Consider the following 25,618-nt stretch of genomic DNA (forward strand, 5'->3'; position numbering starts at 1 on the left):
AAAAGTAACAGTGTTGCATTAGATTAACGCCTTGGCTAAGTAATAAAAAGGGGAAAATAAGAGTATTTCTTTTTAAATTATTAAATAAATTTCAAGGACACGGTCGGGTAACCACTTTAAACATTTCAAATGATGTATATTGTGTTTGGTTCTAATGGAAATACAATATAGATACAAGCGTTTTTTTGTTAAGATTTTTTTGTAAAATGGAAATTCTAAATGTTTTTATCTAGAGGTCAAGGTTGAAGTGAAAAAAAAAACTAAACACGTATGTTTATAAAAACCGTAAATCATAGATTCGAATTTATATAATCGCAATGCCGTGAATGAGTTTTCATAGCATTACAAGGCTGTATATAATGGTAATCTTATGCCGCATATAAAATGACGTATCACTCGAAAAAAACACTACACGCATCACTATATACAATTTCGAATGAAGAACGCAAACAATACCGGAACCTAAAACGGAAATTCGAAATTTGATTTCACACGAACTCAATTTAAAAAAAAACCCGCAAATTCGAAATGGCAAGTTTTTTTAAACGCGTTTCGTCCGAGTCAAGCGCAAGTTTGTACTGCGACGGTTTGCACAGTTTGTGTAGTTGTTGTGTTACGTACGTATAATGTGGAGTCGACTTTTTTTTTGTTGTTGTTTTTATTCGAATTACGTATTCAGTGATTTCTTAATTAATTAATTTTATTATTCAAAACGTTATTTATGGTCAAATTTAAACACGGCTATTGAACGTGCTATGTCACCGGGTATTATAAATGTTTTTTTTTTTTTGTGAATGGACTATTACTGGTGTCTCTTACACCTTTCCAGTTTCACCAGGACAGGTGGGCGAGCAAGGGCTCAGCCAATAGGGGTGGATTTTGCTAACAGCTACCCGAGCGCCTCTAAAGGACACCTAACAACTCAAGAGCAACTGCTTCCCGAATTAATTTACAACCGGGTCGGAATCGCAACCAACTAAGAAAATCCGGCGAAAAATTCAGCGGGCTGATGTATGGGTGACGGTGACGGTGACAGCGGGTAAATTGCAAGTCGAACTCTTTGTCGAGTTTGACAACAGATTTTAAAACAAAGAAAATAATACATAGTTTACCTAATTGTTGAACAGGTTTCTTTGATATTTGTTTGAATGTTTATTATCTAAATATAGTATATATTGAAGCGTATATAAGTATGACCTGCTGGACTGAACCCGAGCTAAACATTCACAATGTGAGGTGACTTGAAACAGGTCTTATCTTGAGACACAGAATAATAATTTCTATTAAAACAACGACTTTCCAACCATTCAACTCAAAACACGTGCCAGACGGACCAGAGAAATTAAACGCTTAAATAAGCGAAATATTGTTATATTTTTTCCCGGTGATTCTTTTCAAGAAATTACAGAATACAGTTATTGTCTTATCATCGATCCTTGATACGTGTACACATTTATAAGTTCATAGGACGTATTAAATTTGATGAAAACACACATTGAAAGATTTCATTACACAGATAGATTTGGGTCAAGTTCATATGGTAAACGCGTGTCATGAATGGTCAGGACGATTGCCCCTATCTAAACGAGCTCACAGCATATCAGCACTCAAGATAAGAGATAAGCAATTAAACATATCTGACATTTGAAACTGTATGGACGACAGCTCAACCTAAAGCGAAGTTAATATTAAGGTACTATTATGGTAATACTATGGTTTTAAAGTTCTTTAGTCACATCTCGAGAAAAGAGGACTTGATGGAGAGATTGGTATTCCAAGGCCGGGTGGAAGGCAAGAGATCACGCGGCCGATCACTAACTCGCTGGACTGGCCTAATAAAGAAAGTAACTGAGTCCACTATGGTCCAATGTACTCGAAACGCTTCAAAGCGATTCAGATCTGGAAGCGCTTCGCCACAAAAGCAATGCTCGGGAACCTGGACGACCTAACAAAATACTCCTGCATGTACATCGTCAGAGCAACCATGACATTTGAAACGGTATGGACGACAGCTCAACCTAAAGCGAAGTTAATATTAAGGTACTATTATGGTAATACTATGGTTTTAAAGTTCTTTAGTCACATCTCGAGAAAAGAGGACTTGATGGAGAGATTAGTATTCCAAGGCCGCGTGGAAGGCAAGAGATCACGCGGCCGATCACTAACTCGCTGGGCTGGCCTAATAAAGAAAGTAACTGAGTCCACTATGGTCCAATGTACTCGAAACGCTTCAAAGCGATTCAGATCTGGAAGCGCTTCGCCACAAAAGCAATTCTCGGGAACCTTTTTTTTTTTTTTTTTTTTTTTTTTTTTTTTTTTTTTTTTTTTTTTTTTTTTTTTTTTTTTTTTTTTTTTTTTTTTTTTTTTCGGGCCGGGGGCCGAACCTCCTACGAGGTCCCCACGCATACGGGGCGCGCGGGGTATGTGAGACTCAACGATCTGCAGGTGTTGAGAGCAGATCGCGGGCCCAAGGATTTTAGGACCCACCCACTAAACGACTCCCCTGCACTCTTACACCCGACGTCCGATCCTCTCCGAGGTCAGAACCCGGATGAGGTAGGGGGGTTACCGCGGTCAACACTACAACCAGACGGCGCGGCTCACCCCAAGGACGCCCAGCCGACGGAGCCTTCGAGGCGAATCGAAGGCTCTGAAACGTCGGCCGTCTCGGTACGGCAGCCCGTCAGGCCACCCAGACAGTGCCGCTGGTGCCCCGGAATACCCCGCTGGACCAGAACCAGCCTGCCGGGTCGGGACGCGATACACTGCCAACCGGTCGCTCTTTCGTAACTCCTTGGCAGCGCGCTAGAGTGCTGGTAGCGCGCCGTGCGGCCTCTCCCCCTCAGGTCGCCCCTTGACCTTCACCGGGGGGAAGCCGCCATCTACAGGGGCCGGAGTCGGGCAAAGGCCCTTCTCCGGCCCCCGGCTCGGCGGCGACGGATAGGTGCGGAGAGGGATGAGCTCTCCCTCTCTCGTTCCGCCGCCTCCTTCTGCGAGATGGTGTACTCGCAGAAGTCGAGCATCGCCTTCCAGGACTCATCGCTGCCGAGCATCGTGGCCACGACGGTCGGCAGCGATAAGTCCGGTCCTATTTGCGAGACAAGGACACGGCGTTGCTCCAGCCATGCGGGGCAATATGCGAGCGTATGCTCGACCGTGTCCTCGTCGCAGTCACAGTGGTGACACTCCATCGTCGGTTCCCTCCGGGCGATGCGATGCAGGTACCGGCCAAAACACCCATGGCCGGTAAGCATCTGCGTCAACCGGAAGGTGAGACGCCCTTGGTCACGGTTCGCCCATTCCGCGAGGACCGGGCGCACCGCCTCGACGGTCCGGAGACCGGCTGACGGGTTCGCCAAGCGGCGAGACCACGCCTCCAGCACAGACCGCCGAGATTGGAGCCTCCGCGCTCTAATCGCTCCTTCTCCGGGACGTGGTTCCCCCCTGTCGCGAAGGTCACATCGCCACGCATAATCGGCGGCGAGCGCCTCCGCCTCCAGGTCCCAGGGAGGCGTCCCGGCGAGAACGCACGCCGCCTCGAAGGAGACGGTGCGGTATCCACGGATCGCCCTGACCGCGATTGCACGCTGCGGGCGTCGCAGGGCCGCGATGTTCCTGCGAGTCAGGGCGCGGCACCACACGGGGGCCCCATATAGTGCCATGGACCGCACCACCCCCACGTAGAGACGACGTACTACTGCGTCGGGCCCCCCGACGTTTGGCAAGAGCCGGCTCAACGAGCCAGCCGTCGCCATCAGCCGAGGGCCTAACTTCTCGAAGTGAGCGCGGAAGTTCCAACGACCGTCCAATTCGAGGCCGAGGTACCGCAACCCGGTTACCCCAACCTCGACGCGGACGCCTCCAATCACCAGGTGGGCCCCGGGCGGCGGCTCTCTTCCAGCCCTGTGAAACAGCAGGGCCTGGGATTTTTCGAGCGCCACCTCGAGGCCCAACCTCCGAATATTACCGACGACGAATGCCACCCCTGCGCAGGCAAGACGGGCAGACTCATGGTAGTCTTTCCCCCGAGCCATGACTAACGTGTCATCCGCGTAACACACAACGCGTAGGCCCGGGAGAGGGCTGTGAAGGGCACCCCGCAGGACCCAGTCGTAGCCGATATTCCACAGAAGAGGGCCAAGGACCGACCCCTGTGGAACACCGCGCTCGACCGGAAAGCGGAGCACCGCACCCCCGTGTCCGGTGCATACGACCGACCTGTCCTCAAGATAGGATCCGATCAGCCGGCGGAGGTACGCAGGGACGCAGTGATATTCAAGCGCCCCCGCGATCACTGACCAGGGTAAGGTGTTGAAAGCATTGGCAATGTCCAGGGACACTGCCAGAGCCACCCCACCCCGGGCGACAGCTTCATCAGAGAGGGCACGCACGCGCATAATCGCGTCGATGGTAGAGCGGCCCTCTCTGAAGCCGTACTGCTCCGCCGATAGATCGGGACCCGTCCCAGTCAGGTGCCGGACGATGCGGGCGGCGACAACTCGCTCAATACAATACAAATACAATTCTCGGGAACCTGGACGACCTAACAAAATACTCCTGCATGTACATCGTCAGAGCAGCCATGACCACTCTGACAAGAGTGTCCGACTAAAACGAGTATTACGGTCTTAAAATTTACAACCACCTTGCTTTAGTCAGCTCATTCATGATAAACATTTTAAAGTATTAAAAAAATAATTGAAAATTGTCTCAATTACATGAGATTAAGGTTCACATTCATGCAGCGTACACAGCTTTTTTTTATTGCCCTTGTACGCAGACGAGGACACGGCCCACCTGACGGTGAGTGGTTACCGTCGCTACCTTCTATAGCTCTAGATAATCAATCGCGGGCAATCGTGAGCACACCTCGCATTGCGTGTATATTTATAGTTGAGCTTTGAGCTTGAGCTATAGATATGGGCTCCGTTTCAGTCATGGCATCTTTACCCCGTCTTTAACAGTCTCGTCAGGAATCTGTCTAGTCTGGAACTCGGACGCGAATCGTGGTCCGATCAGGGATTAGTCTGTCTGGCATTATCTCTATCTCTACTCTCGACACCACAGTTCACGATGCTCTACTCGGCCTCAGATAAGAAAAAATGGCGTAGAGTGAACCAGAATAAACTCTTGTTGCAAGGAGGTGGTCACGAGCATTGAGGAAAAACGAAGCGAGAATTAGAAGGTATGATCAAGCTATTTATTGACAAACCTTTTAAAATCATTAAAAACGCCAGTATAAATCGTAACCGTTTGCCACCGGCTTAACATGTTAAAAAAACTCCTGTCACTTGCGCTGAACTGTCTGTCATCGTGTTTATCATAGATAATTTAAACAAACAACATAATTTACTTACGCAATAGTTTGCATTTTTATCGTTAGATAAATGCTTCAACGTTTATCTTTTGATTGGTTTAACCTATTTTTGTGGCATTTACATAATTTTGCTATTCGAAAAAACATACCAAAGTACGTTGGAGAATGATATTCCAGTTTTAATCCTTAAGTAGTCCTTAAAGCTAAACTATTTGGAACCTTTGTAGACAATTTAGATTTTAGTTACGATAGGAACGCCTTGGCTTTGCATTTGGAAGAACTCTGCCATATTAATATCTCCCCAGTGTTAATACCTACATGTCTTTCTTCAAATAAGGCTTTAGGAGAATATTGTATTGTAGGCAGGTGGAACTCTACCTCCAAAACCGACTATCCATGGCCGACAAAGCCTTGAATTTTAATTTGTTTTATCATTATCCACTGACAAGAGCAGCTTTCTACCCGTCCAGCGTAGCTAGAATAGCCCCTTAGACCACCGAGAAATAGAGAAAAAAGCACCTTTATCGATTAAACTTATTGATCCCAAAACTAGCTCCACTAAGAATAACATGAACAGTTACTGCTCTTAGTGTGTCAATGAAAGTAACAAAACGCGAACGTTTGAAAGTCGATTGAGATCATCGTGAGCTTTACATGACTCAACAATAACTGCAAACTGTTTTTAGGTATGTTTTTAATTGTACATATACAAGTATTCTCACGGGGCATCTGAAGTTATTCATAGATTTTACAATAGCTAACGTCCATACATTTTTGTCTGTCATAGAACGAGCTAGCGGCCTCCGTGATTATATTTGGTAACCGGAGTAATGGAACCACGCAGTGAATGCCGCCACTGGCTTCAAAACTTAAGACCAAATTCTCAACAGCACTAAAACAACCTCTAGATTTTCGAACTGTATTTATTGCACAATCTAAAAGATCAGTAAAACATTAGAAATACCTAAACTATTCTAATCGTTAAGTGTATTCGTATTTTTGTACCTCCAAACTAGACTTATCTAGGTCGCGAGTTCGATTTATTTAGTAGCTGCAGTGTTGAGTGGGTCATCTATTTCGAAGATCTCGTGGTTATGCGATTTTTCTCATCTAATTAATTGTGTCGCTTAAAGAAAATCATATCATCATCATTCTCCTGCCCTTTTCCCAGTCACCTGGGGTCGGCGCAACATGTTTTCTCCTTCAATCAGTAAGTAACAATCAGTAAGGAATTTCGAGGTAATTAAAAAAAACCGCAGGAACTAGCTAGCTACAATACGAAAGCCGTTTCCATACAAACCAACCGTCGCACTGCACGAACCTGCAGCGAAACGATTGGTTCTAACCAAGCCGCGTAACACTGCCCGTAATTATTATTACTGCCTACTATAAATAAATTTTTAATATGGAGAATTTTAATGATCCGCGTCGCGTGGTTTGCCGGATGGGCCGACATTAAAAACAAAAAGGTTACTTACACTCGATCGTTAAGAAATTTCTTTACGAATTCGAATTTAAATATAATTTTGTTTGTGGATTTTTTTCGAGCTTACAAAGGCAAACGGGACTTCGGAAGATAAATTTAGCGTATTCAGCGAAATATCGCTTAAGCCAAATAGCCTTCACCCTCGATATAAGATCGGAACTATACGATTCGGATTGATCTACCGCACAATCTTACACGCTCAGTGGCAGATCTTTCTTTGTCCATACCACGGACAGTGGCCTTGTTGAGAAATCTTCAGTCCTTTGAAACCCACTGCTGGGCATAGGCCTCTTCTTTTTACGCCATAATGTTCGATAGAGGGGGAAGAGGTCGACCAAAGAAGACATGGATGGAGTGTGTGAATGACGATATGTGAGAGAGAGGAGTGAGGGTCGAGATGACGGCTGATAGAAGAGAATGGAAGAGAAAAATTAGCTGTGCTGACCTCACCTAGTAGAATGAGGAACCCACAGACGACAGCCCACTGAATTTCTCGCCGGATCTTCTCAGTGGGTCGCGTTTTCGAACCGGTGGTAGATTCTGCGAAGCACTGCTCTTGCTAGGGCCAGTGTTAGCATCACTCCGGTTTGAGCCCAGTGAGCTCACCAATATGTTAGGGCGAAGCTGATATAGTCTCTCAAGGCTATCAGCATAGGTAGGGAAAAAAAGGAATAAAGTGGAGAAAAAGAAGAAGAATGTTCGATAGGCCGCCATTCTCGTCTAAGTTTACTCCGTTGTCTCTACTATGCTGTCAGTCCATCGGGCCATAAGTTCTGGCACCTTGGCGACTTAATATCAGCCACTATTCCGTCACTGTCCTGCTCCGTATAACTTCGCCTTGGTAACAGTCTGACCTAATTCCATTTCAGAATTCGGCGCTCTTGAAAAAACACCGCGAGCTTTTCTGTTATTTGTTTATTAATTTATTAGGCACACAATACACATTACAAGCTAAAAAGATACACAATAAGTAAAAAAAGAAACAAAAATCTGGCTTGTAACATAGGCCATGTGCGCACGACCAAACAAGACAAATGTGCTGAATGCGTATAGAAAATTCCTTACAATTACGATAACGAGAATTAATCTTAACTTAAGTATAATATTATTATTATTTTTTTAGTTTTTTTTTTGTCAGGAGGAAATCGCCGGACTTCCGCCCTTCACTGGGGATGGAGGGCGGGGCATGTCGGAGTCGAGCCGACTAAAACCTCCTGTCGCTCAACAACCAGCATCCAAACCTCGCATGAGACAGAGCTTCATGAAAAGGCAAAAGGGGGAAAGTGAAGCGTTTAGAGCGGAGCACATCTCTCCTATCACCCTCCCCCTCGGGACGCCGGACTGGCGGTCGTCGGCGCCACGACCACCAGCCCTCTCGGTCGGCAGGCTGTCCGAAGCCCACCTAGATGGCGCCGGTGAGAATGGTCTATCCTACGGAATACCCCGCTGGGTCAGAACCAGCGTGGGTTGAGGATAGCCGGCCTTCCATCACCCGGATGCTCATGCATAAAACGCGTACAGAAAAGCTTGCACGTCGTCTTCTTAGGCCCCTTCGCCAGTCCCCAGGCCGACATGTGAGGGAGACCCGAAACACTTAGAGGGCCAGGGCTTGGGCGAGATCCGCCTCCCTGGCCCCCGCTCGACGGCGGCGGGCCTGTGCGTCTCTCACGCGCCCCGCCGCCTCCTTCTACGAGATGGTGCACTCGCAGAAGTCGAGCATCGCCGTCCACGACTCGTCGTCACCGAGCATCGATGCCACAACACTCAGCAACGACAAGTCGTTTCCTATTTTTGCGACGAGGACACGGCGCCACCCCTCCCATGCGGGGCAGGCGACGAGCGTATGCTCTGCCGTGTCCAAGTCGCAACCACAATGGCGGCAGTCTGCCGTCGGCTCGGCTCTGATCCGGTGCAGGAACTCACCGAAGCAACCATGCCCAGTGAGTACCTGCGTGAGCCGGAGAGTGAGGCGTCCTCTGTCACGATTCACCCAATTCACGAGAACCGGGCGAATCGCCTCGACGGTCTTACGACCAGCCGAAGGATCGGCCAGCCGCCTGGACTTTTTATTGCTTAGATGGCTGGACGAGCTCACAGCCTACCTGGTGTTAAGTGGTTACTGGAACCCATATACCTCTACAACGTAAATGCGCCACACACCTTGAGATATAAGTTCTAAGGTCTCAGTATAGTTACAACGGCTGCCCCACCCTTAAAACCGAAACGCATTACTGCTTCACGGCAGAAACAGGCAGGGCGGTGGTACCTACCCGCGCGAAGTCACAAGAGGTCCTACCACCAGTAATTACGCAAATTATAATATTGCGGGTTTGATTTTTATTACACGATGTTATTCCTTCACCGTGAAAGTCAATCGTAAACATTTGTTAAGTACGTATTTAATTGAAAAATTGGTACCCGCCTGCGGGATTCGAACACCGGTGCATCGCTATATACGAATGCACCGGACGTCTTATCCTTTAGGCACGACAACTTCTTAAATATCTATATAAAAATATAAATCTAGCGTTAGGTGGTTAGTAAGGTACCGTACCACAGATTTACGACAGCCGTTGTAACTATACTTGAGAAGTTGGAACTTATATCTCAAGGTGGGTAGCGCATTTAAGTTGTAGATGTCTATGGGCTCCAGTAACCACTTAACACCAGGTGGGCTGTGAGGTCGTCCACACATCTTAGCAACAAAAAAATATAAAAAAAAGCTACCATACGCAATCATCACGTGATCGAACGAACAATTAATTATTATTATGCAGCCGTATTCGTGTCACGGTGGTTCACTTATTTACCATTTTAAAATTAATCAATAACTCGTATCTACTATTTCTGCTTAAAACTTAACCTACCAACAGTTCTTGTATATAGATAGCCCCCCCTATAACACGGTAGAAACGTTCCTAAAAAGACCCGTGTTGTACGAAACCGCGTTATATGAAATTAGAAGCCAATACAAAAATGGGAGGATTTTTTTTGAACGAAATATCTAACTTCAACGGTCGTCTGGTGTAGTGGTAAGTGACATGGTCACAACACAAGGGGGTCGCAGGTTCGAATCTCGCCAAGGGAAGATATTTGTATGATAAATACCTCGATGCCTCAAATGAACACTACTCTAACTAAAAATTTTGAAGTTTTCTTTTTTCACGAAAATCGCTTCACTATTTTAAAAGTATTACAAATCATTATTGATGGGGTTCGAAGCAAGAGTAAATCAGCTAGTTACACAAAAAAAAACCATAAATATATCTGCAATAATAAAGATTTTCTCAACTTTTTTCGTTTAAACGCTCCTCCTGTAAACCTACGAATTTGGAGTTAGCGTAGTGTTCATTGGGGGCATCGAAATATAAAATGTCTTTTCCAGGGTTATGGATGTATATTAAATATATGTATGTGTATAATAAACATCTTATATTTATTTCCGTTATCTGGTTGGTACCTACCTGTAACTCAAGTTCTTTACGAACTTAGCACAAGACCAGTTAACGTGGCGTGATTGTTAGTAAATATTTATTTATTTAATTGAGATGCCATTATGTTTTTTTTTTCTGACAACTTAAAGAGACTCATGGCGATGGGTAAAGTGGATGGAAGACGATCCAGGGGTCGGAGCTAAAAAAGGAGTGACCAAGTGTCCGAGCATCTGGACACGACACTTCGCTGTGCCACGCTGTACTGACGAAGATATGTTACTCAAAATGTGTGCTTAAACTTGTTAATTAAATGATAAATTACAAAATAAATAAATTAATTAATGAAACATAACTGTGCCTTCGCTAGTATTCCTGGAGCGAAGCAAATTGTCCCTTCGTAATAAGGTGACACTCTACAAAACTGTTTTTTTTTTTTTTTCCTACCTAAGCTGATAGCCTTGAGAGGCTATTTCAGCGTAACCGTGGCTAGTAGGTGAGCTCACGGGGCTCAAACCTGACGACGATGCTAACACGAACCCTAGCAAGAGTCGTGCTTCTCAGAATCTACCACCGGATCGGAAACGCGACCCACTGAGAAGATCCGGCGAGAAACTCAGTGGGCTGTATCTGAGAGTTACTTCACTCGTCGAGCCCTTCGTCGCAAGCGACGGGTTCGACGAGAACGGTGACCGGTGCTTGAAGTATCTAAAAGCACCGTTAGTGGATCGGGAGGATCCGAGATGACGTGTTTTGGGCGACGTCGACTGCTTTCCATTCTGCCCGCAGGATCGGGAATGTAGTTACCGGCGGTCACGATGAGAGGGTTCTCGTGTCGTGCCGCTTTATCGAAGTGGCGCATCGACGCCGACTGCAAATACTTACTGACGGACTCTTAAGTCCAGGTCGTCATGGAGGTCGACGTTCCTGACGAACCACGGGGCTCCGACGGCTATCCTGCAAAAACGGGATTGAATAATCTGGAAGAATTTTAAGTGAGTACGGGCCGCGTGAGCGAACACTACACTTGCATAGGTCATGACGGGGCGTATGCAAGTTTTGTAGTGTCACCTTATTTCTAAGGGACATTTTACTTCGCCTGCATATCATCGGGTAGAGCAAAACTTGCATGCGCCCCGTCATGACGTATGCAAGTGTAGCGTTCGCTCACGCGGCCCGCAACAACTTGAAACCCCTTAAGTAATTCAATCCCGTTTTTGCAGGTAGGTCGGAGCACCATGGTTCCTAAGGAATGTGGCTCTCCATGATGACTTGGAGCTTGACTCAGTCCGTAAGTATCTGCAGTCGGCATCATTGCGCCACTTTGAGAAGGCGGCACGACATGAGAACCCTCTTGTCGTGGCCGCTGGGAACTACATACCCGATCCTGTAGACCGAATGGTAAAAAGTCGACGTCGCCCAAAACACGTCATTACGGATCCTCCCGATCCATTAACGGTGCTTTTAGGTACCACAAGCACCGATCACCGTCCTAGTTGAACCCGTCGCTTGCGACGAAAGGCTCGACGAGCGAATTAACCCATAGACACAGCCCACTGAGTTTCTCACCGGATCTTCTCAGTGGGTCGCGTTTCCGATCCGGTGGTAGATTCTGCGAAGCAAGGCTCTTGCTAGGGCCAGTGTTAGCAACACTCCGGTTTGAGCCTCTTGAGCTCACCTACATGTTAGGGCGAAGCTGAAATAGCCTCTCAAGGCTATCAGCATAGGTAGGATAAAAAAAAAGGTATTCCTGTCTCAAGTACATACTGATTGACTTGACACAATAGGCGGTGTCTTGGCTCTGTCATCACTGACGTCCCTAAACAACGGTAACCATTCAGCAGACAGTCTGCCTATGAAAGCCATAATAAAAAATGAATCATGAATCATCATCATTCATGTCATTCCAGAACACTCTCACTTGTTCTGAAGTTTAGGCCATGAATAACTCTACAAAGACACACCTGTGTTGGGACTTCATATTCAAGCAACACTGCGAGTCTCTATGTAGAGAAAGCAGCAGTGTCTCTACCACATGGAAGACGAAATAAGAGCAATAGACTGAAGCATTAGCGACATTGAAATTCAGCAGATGTTAATGTTTAAGGAACTTATTTAATTTCACGGTCCGCATACTGGTGTTTCTTACTGGTGGTAGGAAGTCTTGTGAGTCCACAGGGGTAGGTACCACCTCCCCACCTATTTCAGCCATGAAGCAGTATTGCGTTTCGGTTCGAAGAGTGGGGTAGCCGTTGTAACTATACTGAGACCTTAGAACTTGTATCTCAAGGTGGGTGGCGCATTTACGTTGTACATGTCTATGGGCTCCAGTAACCACTAAACACCAGGTGGGCTGTGAGCTCGTCCACCCATCTAAGCAATAAAAAAAAACCTAGCTTGAAGTGGTTACAGGAGCTCATAGATGAGGTTAATATTGTCACCTACCTCAGGGCTTGAGATGAAATTTTTTATTTAACATTCATAATCATATAGCACATATTGACCTTTAACATTAATTTGAATTTAATGCCATTTAACTCGGAAACAAATGCACTAGTCTTGCACTTCAGCAACACAGGATAATGTCAGGGGTAATTATATATTATTTTAATTTACAACATTGAAAGTCTTCTTGAGTTACAACAATCAAGAGGGACATTAAAAGAATCCTTTTACACTGATATTGCAACTTTCCCTTGAGACATTCATAATTATTTATTTATCATATGGCATTCGTTTACACTGCATGGTTATAATTTTAATTTACAGTTTATGAAATAATCGACAGCTTCTTCTGTCACATTTTTGAGATCTTCCACTTGGCCTGCGAATCTCGTTAGTGAGCATTCCATGACAATGTGGCGTACAGTTTACAACCATTAACAAATAAATCTGATTTTTCCTTACATACTCACTTACCGGTATAAGACGTGGAACTGTATGAATCGGCTGAAGACGCAGAGAGTGATCTACTTCTGTAACGGGCGGACTTCTTTAAGGCACCGGCTTTCCCGCGCGGGCCGTCGAACTTAGCAGCCCCACTGTCGCTATTCCCTGCCCGGACCTGTCCCGGATCCGTCACGGGACTGTCACTAGGCACCGCAGCCCCGGCCACGCTCTCTTTCCGACACTGATTAGGTTCGCCGTGGCCTTCGGACATATTTTTTCGAAAATTGCAACGTCACACAGCAATTTTAAAGCTATTTATAGGTACCAATCGATTCGTAATAACGTTAAGATGTAAATAAAAATATCGGACTTTATTTACACAATTAAAATGACAATTAAATTAATTAAAACACAAGTGCGTTAGGACGCCTGTTATGTGATTCTAATAAATAGTTCATATTACTTCACATGGATTGTAATCATTGAAATGAAAATTGATTTTTACTATTTTAACGTGAAAAAAAACGCGTGTATGTTTTTGAAACAGATTTGGAAAAAAACTTCAATTATCCGCTGAAATTACAATTCCCTCTCCAAGGCATTTCCTTTCTGAAACGTCAATTTTTTCGATCGGTGTGAACTAGTGTCGGGCAGTACTAAATCGATGCTCCTGAACCGATTCTTTCATGGCTTTGAGTCGATTTATTTCGATTATTTATTGCAAAATCGGGACTAGAAAACATTCCGGTCGTCGTTCTCGTCGAACCCTTCATCGCTGCGATGAAAGGTTCGGGGAGTAAATTAGCCCACAGACACAGCCCACTGATTTTCTCGCCAGATCTTCTCAGAGGGTCGCGTTTCTGATCCGGTGGTAGATTCTGCGAAGCACGGCTCTTGCTAGGGATCGTGCAACATCGTCAGGTTTGAGCCCCGTGAGCTAACCTACTAGCCCGGTGACGCTGACATGGTCTCTCTAGAGTCTAAACCATCAGCGTAGGCATGGAAAAAAAACATTCCGACCATTTTTTAAAATGTTTACTTATGTTTTTAAACTAAAATTATTACAGGTTCTTAAAAATTAAGTACAAAAATGTTTAATGTTAAAGTGAGTTTATGCGACACTATAATCTCCAAAGCAAAAACTGCTTGTTAGTCGAATGCATTTCAGTGATTTTGATCTTCGACATAGGTCCCAATCTTCAAAACCGTTATTCTGACGCATTGATCTTCATACTAAACTTGTACGTAATCACTAGTCCATTATGGAAGTGAAACGTGTTGACAACCGTTGTGCGCTCAAACAATTTAGCAAATAAATAACTTCCATCAAATTTTCATTTAAATATTTGGTAAGTGAAAATAACTACAACTGTATTTTTATTATCATGTATTCCCATTGCATTGGGTGATAAAAGATTACATTCTTTATTCAAAAAGTTTACGAAGCAACATCGTCATTGATGCGTTTACCGGCAGACAAAGGTATATTCCTGCATTTCTAGCTTAAAAATACTTAAAAATCGATTCTAGAGCGAGATAAATAAAAGATTAGGCTATAAATTAAACGTTTTCATTGATCTCTTTCGAATGAGCATACGTTTAAAAATTTATTTTTCTGTAAACTTCCATTGAAAAATTTTTACGTCACAAGTATTATTTTCATTGCACATACATTGTTATTATGTAGATTTATTTACGTAGATGTAGTATTGTGTATTCGTTTTTGTGTGGTGTGTGTTTTTTAGTAAAAAAATGTACTCGTTTTATTGATTAATGTTAATATGCGACTTTAGAGATGTGCTCCTAGTTACTGTTTCGGTCGCAGTTGTTAAGCTCAGATCGATGTGACTCATGTTTCGAGAAAATAAACTTGTTTTCGTTTTTTTTCTATAGGAGATTATAATTTTGCTTATTTTATCATAATTAATTTATTCATATTCATGCATTTATATCTCAAATCACAGTATAATGTAAGTAATCTTAAGCTTAAATAATATGCATATGAAACAACAGCAATATGGAACACAAAACAAACATGAAATAACAAACATTTTTATTATTTTTATTTTTTATTGCATAGGTGGTTGGACAAGCTCACAGCCCGCTTGGTGTTAAGTGGTTACTGGAGCCCATAGAAGTCTACAACGTAAATACCGCCATCTACCTTAAGATATAAGTTCTAAGGTCTCAATAAACTTACAACGGCTGCCACATCCTTCAAACTGAAACGCATTACTGCTTCACGGCAGAAATAGGCAGGGTGGTGTTACCTACCTATGCGGACTCACAATAGGTCCTACCACCAGTACATATACACAATAACAGTTATGTAAACACAGCATCAATTGAAGATGTACACTAACTTAATTATACATAACAAATTGCTACTGTTTTCTCTAAATTTTTGCAAAGCAAAAGTAAAGTTGATATATACAAGTTGCCTGGAAATTTAGAAATGCTGTAGCTATAAAAATGGCTGTTGAGCAGGTACTCGGATATCTTTGTTCATTTTATTTCAACTACAGCAACCGTAGAAATACATAGGTTGTGTGACTAACTTGTATCTGTGAGACCGTCTATATCTACAACTAATGGGGCTGTGGTGAGCTCACTGAGATTATATACCAGTTGTTAAGGCAAATGTTGCCAAACCAACATATAGATGCATGAAAGGCAAACATGGCTAAGCGACAATGTATGAACTTTACAGTAGACTAATTTAAAGTTGAAATGCCTGATAACAAAATTTATTTTAATGAATCCAGCTTTAGTAGAATCTAGCTAGTAGCTGTAGGATTGAAATGATTTTAATAGACCTAGAAATATATATTTTTTTGCACATCAAATATGGTTATTGCCTATCATTTATGTACAAAGCAATTATTCGCTTAGTCACTTTTGCCTTTCAAGCGTGAATATCAACTTGATATTGAAATCCTAATATCGAATGAGATGCTCCTCACTCTCCACATGCATTACTGCACTCAGGATGGTAAATAGGACACTCAAATTGGTACACAGTCCAACTGTTATAATAATAGACAAAAACCACATTGATAGATTCATTACAAAATGCGTTGTGCTGTGATATAAGATGGAAAAACAGGTACAAAGTGTAAATCGAAGTTCCATATTCACAGTTAGGATGCAGTAACTGTCATAAAGAAGTTTATATATAGAAATTACCACTATGCACAACTTTCACGATTCCAGTATATAATGTCAACGGGCCGTGGTCGTGGCTACACTGGGCGGCATCAGCTCCGTGAGCCGAGGCCCGGTGATACTGACAGAGAGGAGGAAAAAGCAGTCCGGACACTTTCGGAACTTAGTCCCAGAGCTACTGGTTAGTGTTTTTTTTTTTTTCTGTGAACTTATAAGGTGTGTTCGGTCAAGGGCTCCTAATTAGAACAGTGTGCTTAGTGCGAGTTTTTTAACGTTCTCATAAGCGTAAAAATTAGCCCAATTTTGTATGCAGTTCGCCCCTAGCGGCAAACGATACCATTCCATACAAATATGAACTAACTTTTACGCTATCGAGAACATTAAATAACTCGCACTAAGCACACAGAGCCTGAACCACTAAATGCCAAAAGTGATAGCATTCACAAAATGACTGAAGTTGGTATCAATAATAGTTCACAACTAAAATTAATTTAAAAGTTCTTGAGAGAACTGCAATCCAGAGAAGTGGTGCTTTAAAAAAAGAGAGAAAGGGAGTCAAACTCTTAGAATGATGTTATTTAGTTATGTTCAATTATAAATATCCTAATTTTACTGTTAAAAAATATCGTTAAGTTTTTTTTTAAATGTCGATCAGCTATTTCTGAGCATTTTAAGCCAAGGTTGTATAATATTTATGCCATTTAAAAATCGAAATCAATGCTGGCACTTTATGACAACGTAATAAATATTGTTACATGTTTGGCAAGTTCTTGAATTGAATTGTTGTCATTACGGTAGACAGACCAACAAATATTACTGTGTAACCTATTTCTGTGTGCTTATAAAAAAGTTTGAAATGTCTAAACTTTTTGTCGTCGTCGTGATCTAAAGGATAAGACGACCGGTGCATTCGTATCTAGCGATGCACCGATATTCGAATCCCGCAGGCGGGTACCAATTTTTCTAATGAAATACGTACTTAACAATTGTTTACGATTGACTTCCACGGTGAAGGAATAACATCGTGTAATAAAAATCAAACCCGCAAAATTATAATTTGCGTAATTACTGGTGGTAGGACCTCTTGTGAGTCCGCACGGGTAAGTACCACCACCCTGTCTATTTCTGCCGTGAAGCAGTAATGCGTTTCGGTTTGAAGGGTGGGGCAGCCGTTGTAACTATACTTGAGATCTTAGAACTTATATCTCAAGGTGTGTGGCGCATTTACGCTGTAGATGTCTATGGGCTCCAGTAACCACTTAACACCAGGTGGGCTGTGAGCTCGTCCACACATCTAAGCAATAAAAAAATAAAAAAAAAGTATTCATTTCTGTGTTGAAAAATTGTTGCAATAAAAAATTGATTAGCAATCACTCTTTAACACTTGTTAATCAGCTTGACCTGTATCTATTTAATCTCAATGTAATTTATTGTGTCCAAGATTATTGATTAACTTGAAAATTTGCAAAGATTTCAGGAACCAATAACAGTAAAATAATTCCACGGCTCTGATTTAATAATTTGAATTTTAAATATGTCTGTTTTCTTTTGTTTTCAACCAATATGTTTTGTTACAGGGTACAAAGTAACTATCGTTACTATAACAGTCATTGACATATCATTTCTCTACCTCACCTCGGTATCATATTCATGAATAAACTTTAAAATTTTAAAACATTGTTTGTCAGCTACGTATAAAATAAATGGTACATGTCAAACTGTAAAATTTATTCCGCTCCATAAGTGTCAGTCACTATCGTAATGTTAAATTGGTCGAGGAATGATGTACATTTTCAATAATTTCATTTTCATTGCCAAAATTCATTCTTCGTAAATATAATGAAAAAAGACAGTTTCCTATTTCGACGCAGATGCGAGCAGGGAGTCACAGAGCCGGGACAAGAGGGAGACCGAACAAGATGAGAAACAGGACACCAAGACAAACACAGACGATGCAGTGCTCAGTGAATTGCTGCACATTGACGAGCAGTACACACCGTTGCTGACTTTGGTAAGAGATTCTTTTTTGCTATCTACGAAATGCATCAACAGTAAGTATTAAGTTTAACCGAAGAAGCTTGAAGAATCTAAAAAAAATTACAAACAATTTAAAAATGCAATGAATTTAGTATTTAAAAATATGACCCATAGAGTTCTTTTCAGTCACATTCATTGAAGTTATTAATGGCAGTTATTTGTTTATTGCCCCTGTAGGTAGAGGAGCATACGGCCCACCTAATGGGAAGTGGTTACCGTCGTTCATGGACGTCAGCAATGTCAGGGGCAAAGCAAAGCTGCTGTCCACCAAAAGTTTCATAAAAGGTTGAAAAATACTACAAGATCGCAGGAAATACATAATTTTGAATGAACTAATACAGCACAGTCAGTCACCTACTGAATTGAATTCATACTTTAAATTCTATGATATAATCAGAACACTGAGAACATTTGAATTAAAGCTTTATTCATTGAGTAGTAGATAAGAACTCGACAACTGGTGGTATGGCATAATAATGTAAACCTACTTGGATAGATATTTAGATACTGCTTATTTCGGTCACAAGTCAGTCATATATCTTAGTTTGAATGGTTGAACCACAGTCATACACTACAAATGAGACTGACCACTTATCTCCAGGTGGGTGGAAGGGTATTCACACCGATACCTATGGGCTTTGATAACTACTGCACAATAAAAAAAGTCTCGAAACTACTTCTTGCATTGATCCTTACGTACTATGCCCTATCAACTTTGTAATGATAATATAAGAGACATCCTCATTTTTCTTAGAAGAAGACTGGATATCATATCTGGGTATTGACGTGGAAGAATAATAAAACAAAATTATTATTTTCTTCACAGCTGGAACAGTTTTCTCCTGGTGAAGACGGTATACAATTCAACAGAAAATTGAGACACTTTGAGACAACCATATCTAGCATGTGCCCTGACGAAACAAGACTTCAGTGAGTAATGTTAGATAAACTTATTTAATGGGATCATAACAGGGCTTTTAGATTTTGATTATAGATACTCTGTTCACAGTACGAATATATATGGATATATCAATACATCTTTACTAGTGGTTAATTAATGATAAAAAATTTCATTATTATTAATTTATTATTATTATAAAAATTCATTAAGTAATATAACTTAGGTATACATTTATTTTTGAATAGATTTCTTTGGGGTTTAGAAGCATTGAGCTAGGGTAATATTTTGTCAAATTGCAAGTGTGCCTCACAAACGAATGCTGTAGCAAAAAGTTGGATTTCAATGTATGTGGATTCAATGTACGTGTGGTTCTGAACCTCAAAGGGGTAACATGAAATCGTTAAATATTCGCCCAATCAGAATGTCCCATAAATCCAGTACGTTTTGTGTTTGCTCCAGACAAGCGTTCGCAACGTTCAGAGCTGCCGCCTTATTGAATTCGGTGACGTGTCGCAAGCTGGCGGCTGTGGGTGCTTCGTTCACGAGACAACAGAGACAGCAGCTGCTACGAGCATCCCTCCTCAATGTAGTAATGCAGGGAACGTTTTCTAGTAAGTTATTGTTTATCATCTTGTTGAACTTGGAAGATGTGACAAGTTTTTTTTTATTGCTTTGATGGGTGGATAAGCTCACAGCCCACCTGGTGTTAAGTGTTTACTGGAGCCTACAACGGAACATAGACGTCTACAACGTAAATGCGCCACCCACCTTGAGATATAAGTTCGAAGGTCTCAGTATAGTTACAACAGCTGTGCCACACTTCAAACCGAAACTCATTACTGTTTCACGGCAGAAATGGGCAGGGTGGAACCTACCCGTGCGGACTCACAAGAGGTCCTACCACCAGATGACTGAAAAGTCTATAAGGAGAAAGAGAGTATTAAGCGGTAGGCAGCGGCTTGGCTCTGCCCCTGGCATTGCTGAAGTCCATGGGCGACGGTAACCACTCACCATCAGGTGAGCCGTATGCTCATCTGCCTACAAGGGCAATAAATAAAAAAAAGAAAGTCATGTCATTGCAGCCCATATTCATCACAATATGAATTGTGCAACCGACTTGAGAAACAACACTGATTCTCAATCGTATTCTTCTACTATTTAATTTTTATTTATTTATGTTTTTTATAAAATAAGTAATCATTATTAAGATATGAATTGTTTTTTTTTTTATTGCTTTGATGAGTGGACGAGCTCACAGCCCATCTGGTGTTAAGTGGTTCCTGGAGCCCATAGACATCTACAACGTAAATGCGCCACCCACCTTGAGATATAAGTTCTAAGGTCTCAATTATAGTTACAACGGTTGCCCCGCCCTTCAAACCGAAACGCATTAGTGCTTCACGGCAGAAATAGGCAAGGTGGTGGTACCTACCCGCGCGGACTCACAAGAGGTCCTACCACCAGTAAATACTTAATATTTTCATATTTTTTTTCGTTTCAGAATTAGATGTGTTGGAACGAGCAAATCCACAGTATCTAGTTAACGCCGCCAACCTGATGGGTGATTATTTTGCAGGTATCTTCAATTCAATATCGAATCAAATATACAATGTTTGTCCATTAAATAGTGCAAAAACATGAATGTCCTTGCACGAGTGGAAATAAATGCCAAGCGGCAATTATTGCATTAGTGTATTTTGTGTACAATATAAAAAAATATAAATGCAAAAATAAAAAAGAAAGTATGTACATATGAGTCGTCTATTATCAAAGGTGGCAATCTGTGCATTTGGACAAAAAAATGTTATTGATATGTCAATACAGATTGATTTGAATATAATTGTCTCCTTCAAAGAATACGGCTCAAAACCTGGATTAAATAAAGGTTAATACTTAACCTGTTATTTATCTAAGATGTCATTCAGAAGAGTTTTGTGACTGCCAATGGAATACAAAGTCAATAATTCGTTTTTCTGATTTACCAATAATTGTCCAAAAGTCACATTGCCGGCTTTGATAATAGTCGACTCATATATTGTTTTGTATCTTGTAATATTTATATATTATTATATGTAATGATTACTGTATGCACTAGGATTGTGTTCCTAATTCTTTTTTCCTTCTGCGGGCCTACTGGAAGAGATTTCAACATGAAGTAGTGCCCTTGTACTCTGTATCCTTATTGTCATGTTCTTCTAACAGCTGTGTTTACAAAATATATTAAATTAATAAATAAAGAATACATTATATTATTCTCAAATTATGTTCCACTTTTCATGTGCACCTTATGTTGGTTTGCTAAAGCAGGCCACTAAAGAGTCAAATTTTTTATTTTTCAGAGGCCAGACTATGCAACGGCAACAAAGTCCACATATTGGCAAGTCCATTACTGCAGTATGTGAGGTCCTTGTTAGCCAGTGATGACGTGAGAGCACATCGGAGTCTCGCCACACAGGTATTTAATAACAATATACAAACTTATAATTAGATTTAGTTATGAAATAATCAATCATAAAAGTAGTGTAAATTAAGTTTTTTAACCGACTTCAAAAAAGGAGGTTCTCAATTCGACTATATTTTTTTTTATGTTTGTTACCTCATAACTTTTGGACTGGGTGAATCGATTTTAATGATTCTTTTTTTTTATTATAAAGCTGACGCTTCCTGTGGATCCCATTTTTCCAATTTAGTCCAGTTCTGATAATGGTATCCCTGAGAAAACCATATAAGTCTTAAATTTGCATTAAGTACGTGCGCGACAAATAGATGAATAACTCAATAACTCAATATCACGCCAACCGATTTCGATGATTTTTTTTTTAGTGTATATTAATTTGTTTTGGAATATCTTTTTTTTTCTATTTGTAGTCGGTTTTTTTAAAGTATATCTATTTACAATTATTATGATAACAAATTAATTTTGTATTTTAAAATACTTAATTGTATAGAAGAATATGTTTGAATTTTTTCGCTTGCAATAATAGGTGTGTAGCAAATGTTTATAGGTTCATACGTTCAACTGTTAATAATTTTTTTCTTAACTCTTCCACAGTTGATGCAAAATGGACGCGAGCTATTGACAGTGTTAGGACAGGAATTAGAAGACTTATCAATCTCTATACGGCTTCGTTTGTTAACTCCACCACCACCCAGCATCATATGGCTGCTACTCTCCGCTGATCTCTGCCTAAACAAATTCTTACCTCTCCCCAATACTCTACAGCAATTCTATGCGGCTCATCTAGAATTATCAACAGACGACACTTACAATGAAGTCACATATGGATCGTGGAAGGAAACTTCAGAGAAGGAAACATTAGCGCAGAATTTATCTCAAGTCATCCTAAATGACGATGCAAAACCCAAACTCAGACCAATATTAGGAGCCGGTGCTGGTCTCTTGAGACAGGAACAAGCAATGTGTGTCAGTCAAGATAACTTTGATACGTGGACAACGAAGAATAGTCTGAGTAAACGATATGATTTAAACAGTTGGAGACAGGCAGAAGAGGAAAAGAAAGATGATGAACCAGTTTTCAATCCAGCCGTTTTACCACCGAACTATACAAAATACCAGAACCAGTACAAACCCCCTGATGACTATTCAAACTATCTACAACAGGGTGATGGGAATTACATACAGAATCAATTAAATAATGTTAATTTCAATGCTCAAGGTGATTATTTCACGGAAATTAATAATGAAAGACAAACATATGAGAACGAAACTAAAAGTCAAATCGAAGTGAGCGAGTCAGATGTGGAACGCAAGACTGAAAGGGTCAACAGTGAAACCCAAAAATCTAGCAGGAGGCCAGCTGAGAACTGGAGAAAAGAGATAACTGATAATGAAGATACAAACCAAAATAGAATGAAAAATTGGAAGCAAAACAGCAAAGACGGTATCAATGAAGAATACAAGGAGCGGTCTATCTCTAGAAGCTCTAGGGATGGGAAGACAGGGCGAAGGGATAGTGTTGATACGGACTCGTCGGCTGGAAAGCCAGTGCGGAGAAATGTTACAGAGGTGCCCAGGAATAAGAAATATTGGGACCACGATGATCGCTGTGACAAAGACTACAATAGTTAGTATATGACTAATGAGAAAAATTAACAGTGAACTATAAAATTATAATGGAATAGTGGAATAAAAAATAAAAACTTCTAGTAAATTGCAAGTGAAATGTTAAGTGTATCGCGAAACCATACAGAAATGCATTCGGTCTGCATGAGAAAATTCAAATCGTTCCTTGGATATGTACAATTGTGAGTTCTTTTCTATGGTATTAGTCTAAGTATTTAGGTTTATAATAATATAAAATTAAGTGTCTGTTAGAGTTAAATGAATTATGGTCTTTATCCAAACACAAAAATTTTTTGAGAAGAAAGACTTCTGTGAGTTTCTCATTTGCTGACTAAAATCAATAATGGTTCAAGTCAAAATATACCTATAGCCAGTGATAGCTATAAGTTTCTGATCAACATGAAGCTATAGAAGACTGGGATATACAATACATACTGTTTAAGAAACATAGCCACACATAGCAAATAGCAAGGTGTTTACAAGAGGCAAATATATTAAATAGAACATGGTAAATTATGGGACAATTTTAATGTTCATTAGTCAGTTTCTACCTTTATGGGCATTTTTTGGGGAGATTTAGTCTAGTCTATATTTTAGACAGATTTAGTTAGGCGACTAATGGAGATAGGGAACGCTAGCATATAACGGTAAAGATATTCGTGGGGAATATTAGCTGTTTTCTGAACAATGTTTTGTGAATTTCTAGATATATACACTAAAGTATTCACGTCACTACTTACTAGACTTAACTACTTAAGTAAAAGCTACTTAGTAAAAAAAAGTATTATAAGAAACGCTACGACAGATTGCAAAGATAGTATGAAATAACCGTAATGGTGCAACTTTATTGTTTCTATACAAATTTATCTAGGTTCAAATTACAGTGTTGTTACTATTTTCTAAATCTGCAATCTTCCTTCAAGCATCTAATCACACATGCATACATAGGAGGAGGAAACAGGAGTGATATGTCGCACCCGATTTGTGTGTGAGAATATTAAAGGCGTAATGTCAAAAAATTTTATATTTTTTAAAATAATACCATACCATAAATTTAAAATAATATTTTTAAAATAATTATAACTTGTGCCACTATAAAATTAAGTCAGCATAATGTGTGTATGTACAAATATTAACCACCGTTCGATTTGGTTTACTGCATTGCATTAATGATGGCGTCCAGATGTAAAACTGTATGTACCTAAAATATAGAGATTTACTTGACATAATCTTTGCACAGAAAAAACATTACTGTTCACAAGCTGACGTGCGAAGTCAATGACCCCAGGCTCGTATTTGTCTAATCTAAAGTCAGGCATTACCTGAAATTTTAAATTTAAGTGGGTGCACTAAAGTCTAAATTCCTATAAAACCGAGGGCATACTTAGAAACTATATTTATTGACTTTAAAAAAACACTCATCATGTATATATAAATAATTTGAAAGGTATCCGAGGTAATTAAAATTGAGCTTTAGATATCGGACTTAATGCCTCTACTGAGCTTTATTCTGAGTTTGACTGACACACAGATGTATGTTTGTAAATGTTCATGCAGTACTTTTTAGGTAAGCCAAAAAAATGTCCCTCTAATTATTAAACATAACAGCTGATTCCTGTTAATAGCTCAACAAACGGACGAAATGTCCTTTTAAATTATTATTTTATTAAACTGATTAATCTAGTATTGTAGAAATTGACCGACACCGCTCATTATTAAATACTTAATATAAAATTAGGGATAGTTCTTTAAATGTGCAATTGATAGTTAAAAAAAAAACATATTATGGCAATTGTCATAAATCAAAACTGCGACATGTTGTATAAGGTATAAAAACATTATAACTAATTGATTTTAATATATTTATTCAGAATAATAGAACTGACACTCCAATAACCTGGTGATACATTACTCTTGTATAACACAGAACCTAATATAAGTCAAATGAGTATGGTTATTAAAGAAATTTGACACTGAAACACACCATATTCTGGTGTGAGAGAGTCTGGTGAACCCGCATTGGTAGATACCAAAACCATTCCTGGTTCTTCTGCGAAGCAATCATGCCTTCGGTTTGAAGATTGGGGCAGCCATTGTACTATACAATTGTGATTTAGACTTCATGTCTCGAGGTGGGTTGGGATTGTATTGTTGATGTCAATGGGCTCCGGTAATCACTTAACACCACGTTGACCGTGAGCTTTAGGCAAGCATAACTGCATTTGCATCTTGAACACTTGACATACCGTCTTCTCGCATTAAAACTGTATAATCTCAAAACTCACTAATTTCACAGGAGAGTGTCTTA

The 25,618-nt window shown here is 40.7% G+C and overlaps 2 protein-coding genes across 6 annotated transcripts in view; one reads left to right on the top strand and one right to left on the bottom strand.

The window, feature by feature from the left end:
- Positions 1 to 13,737, bottom strand: part of LOC114245678 (Adenosylhomocysteinase like 1) — a 46,460-nt gene extending 32,723 nt beyond the window's left edge. For 2 of the 4 annotated variants that reach the window (XM_028177928.2, XM_028177927.2), the window contains exon 1: positions 13,154 to 13,737. In XM_028177928.2, coding sequence (XP_028033729.1) covers positions 13,154 to 13,394 — 241 coding nt within the window. In that variant the 5' untranslated portion in view covers positions 13,395 to 13,737. The remainder of the gene's footprint in view (positions 1 to 13,153) is intronic. The other 2 variants (XM_089735669.1, XM_028177929.2) reach the window with 1 other exon arrangement.
- A 600-nt stretch (positions 13,738 to 14,337) lies between these two features.
- LOC114245654 (uncharacterized) lies at positions 14,338 to 23,824 on the top strand. Of its 2 annotated transcripts, none has more exons than XM_028177900.2 (8): positions 14,338 to 14,472; positions 16,337 to 16,469; positions 18,142 to 18,299; positions 19,152 to 19,255; positions 19,686 to 19,837; positions 20,728 to 20,802; positions 21,566 to 21,681; positions 22,279 to 23,824. In XM_028177900.2, exons 2-8 carry the CDS (start codon positions 16,343 to 16,345, stop codon positions 23,314 to 23,316), a joined length of 1,770 nt encoding a protein of 589 aa, XP_028033701.2. In that variant the 5' UTR covers positions 14,338 to 14,472; positions 16,337 to 16,342; the 3' UTR covers positions 23,317 to 23,824. The 2 variants fall into 2 exon arrangements, with proteins under 2 accessions (XP_028033701.2, XP_028033703.2); XM_028177902.2 differs by having other exon boundaries at positions 18,160 to 18,299.
- Positions 23,825 to 25,618: the final 1,794 nt, after the last annotated feature.

The sequence above is a fragment of the Bombyx mandarina genome, chromosome 02, assembly GCF_030267445.1.
Source record: "Bombyx mandarina strain Sakado chromosome 02, ASM3026744v2".
Taxonomy (NCBI): Eukaryota; Metazoa; Arthropoda; class Insecta; order Lepidoptera; family Bombycidae; genus Bombyx; species Bombyx mandarina.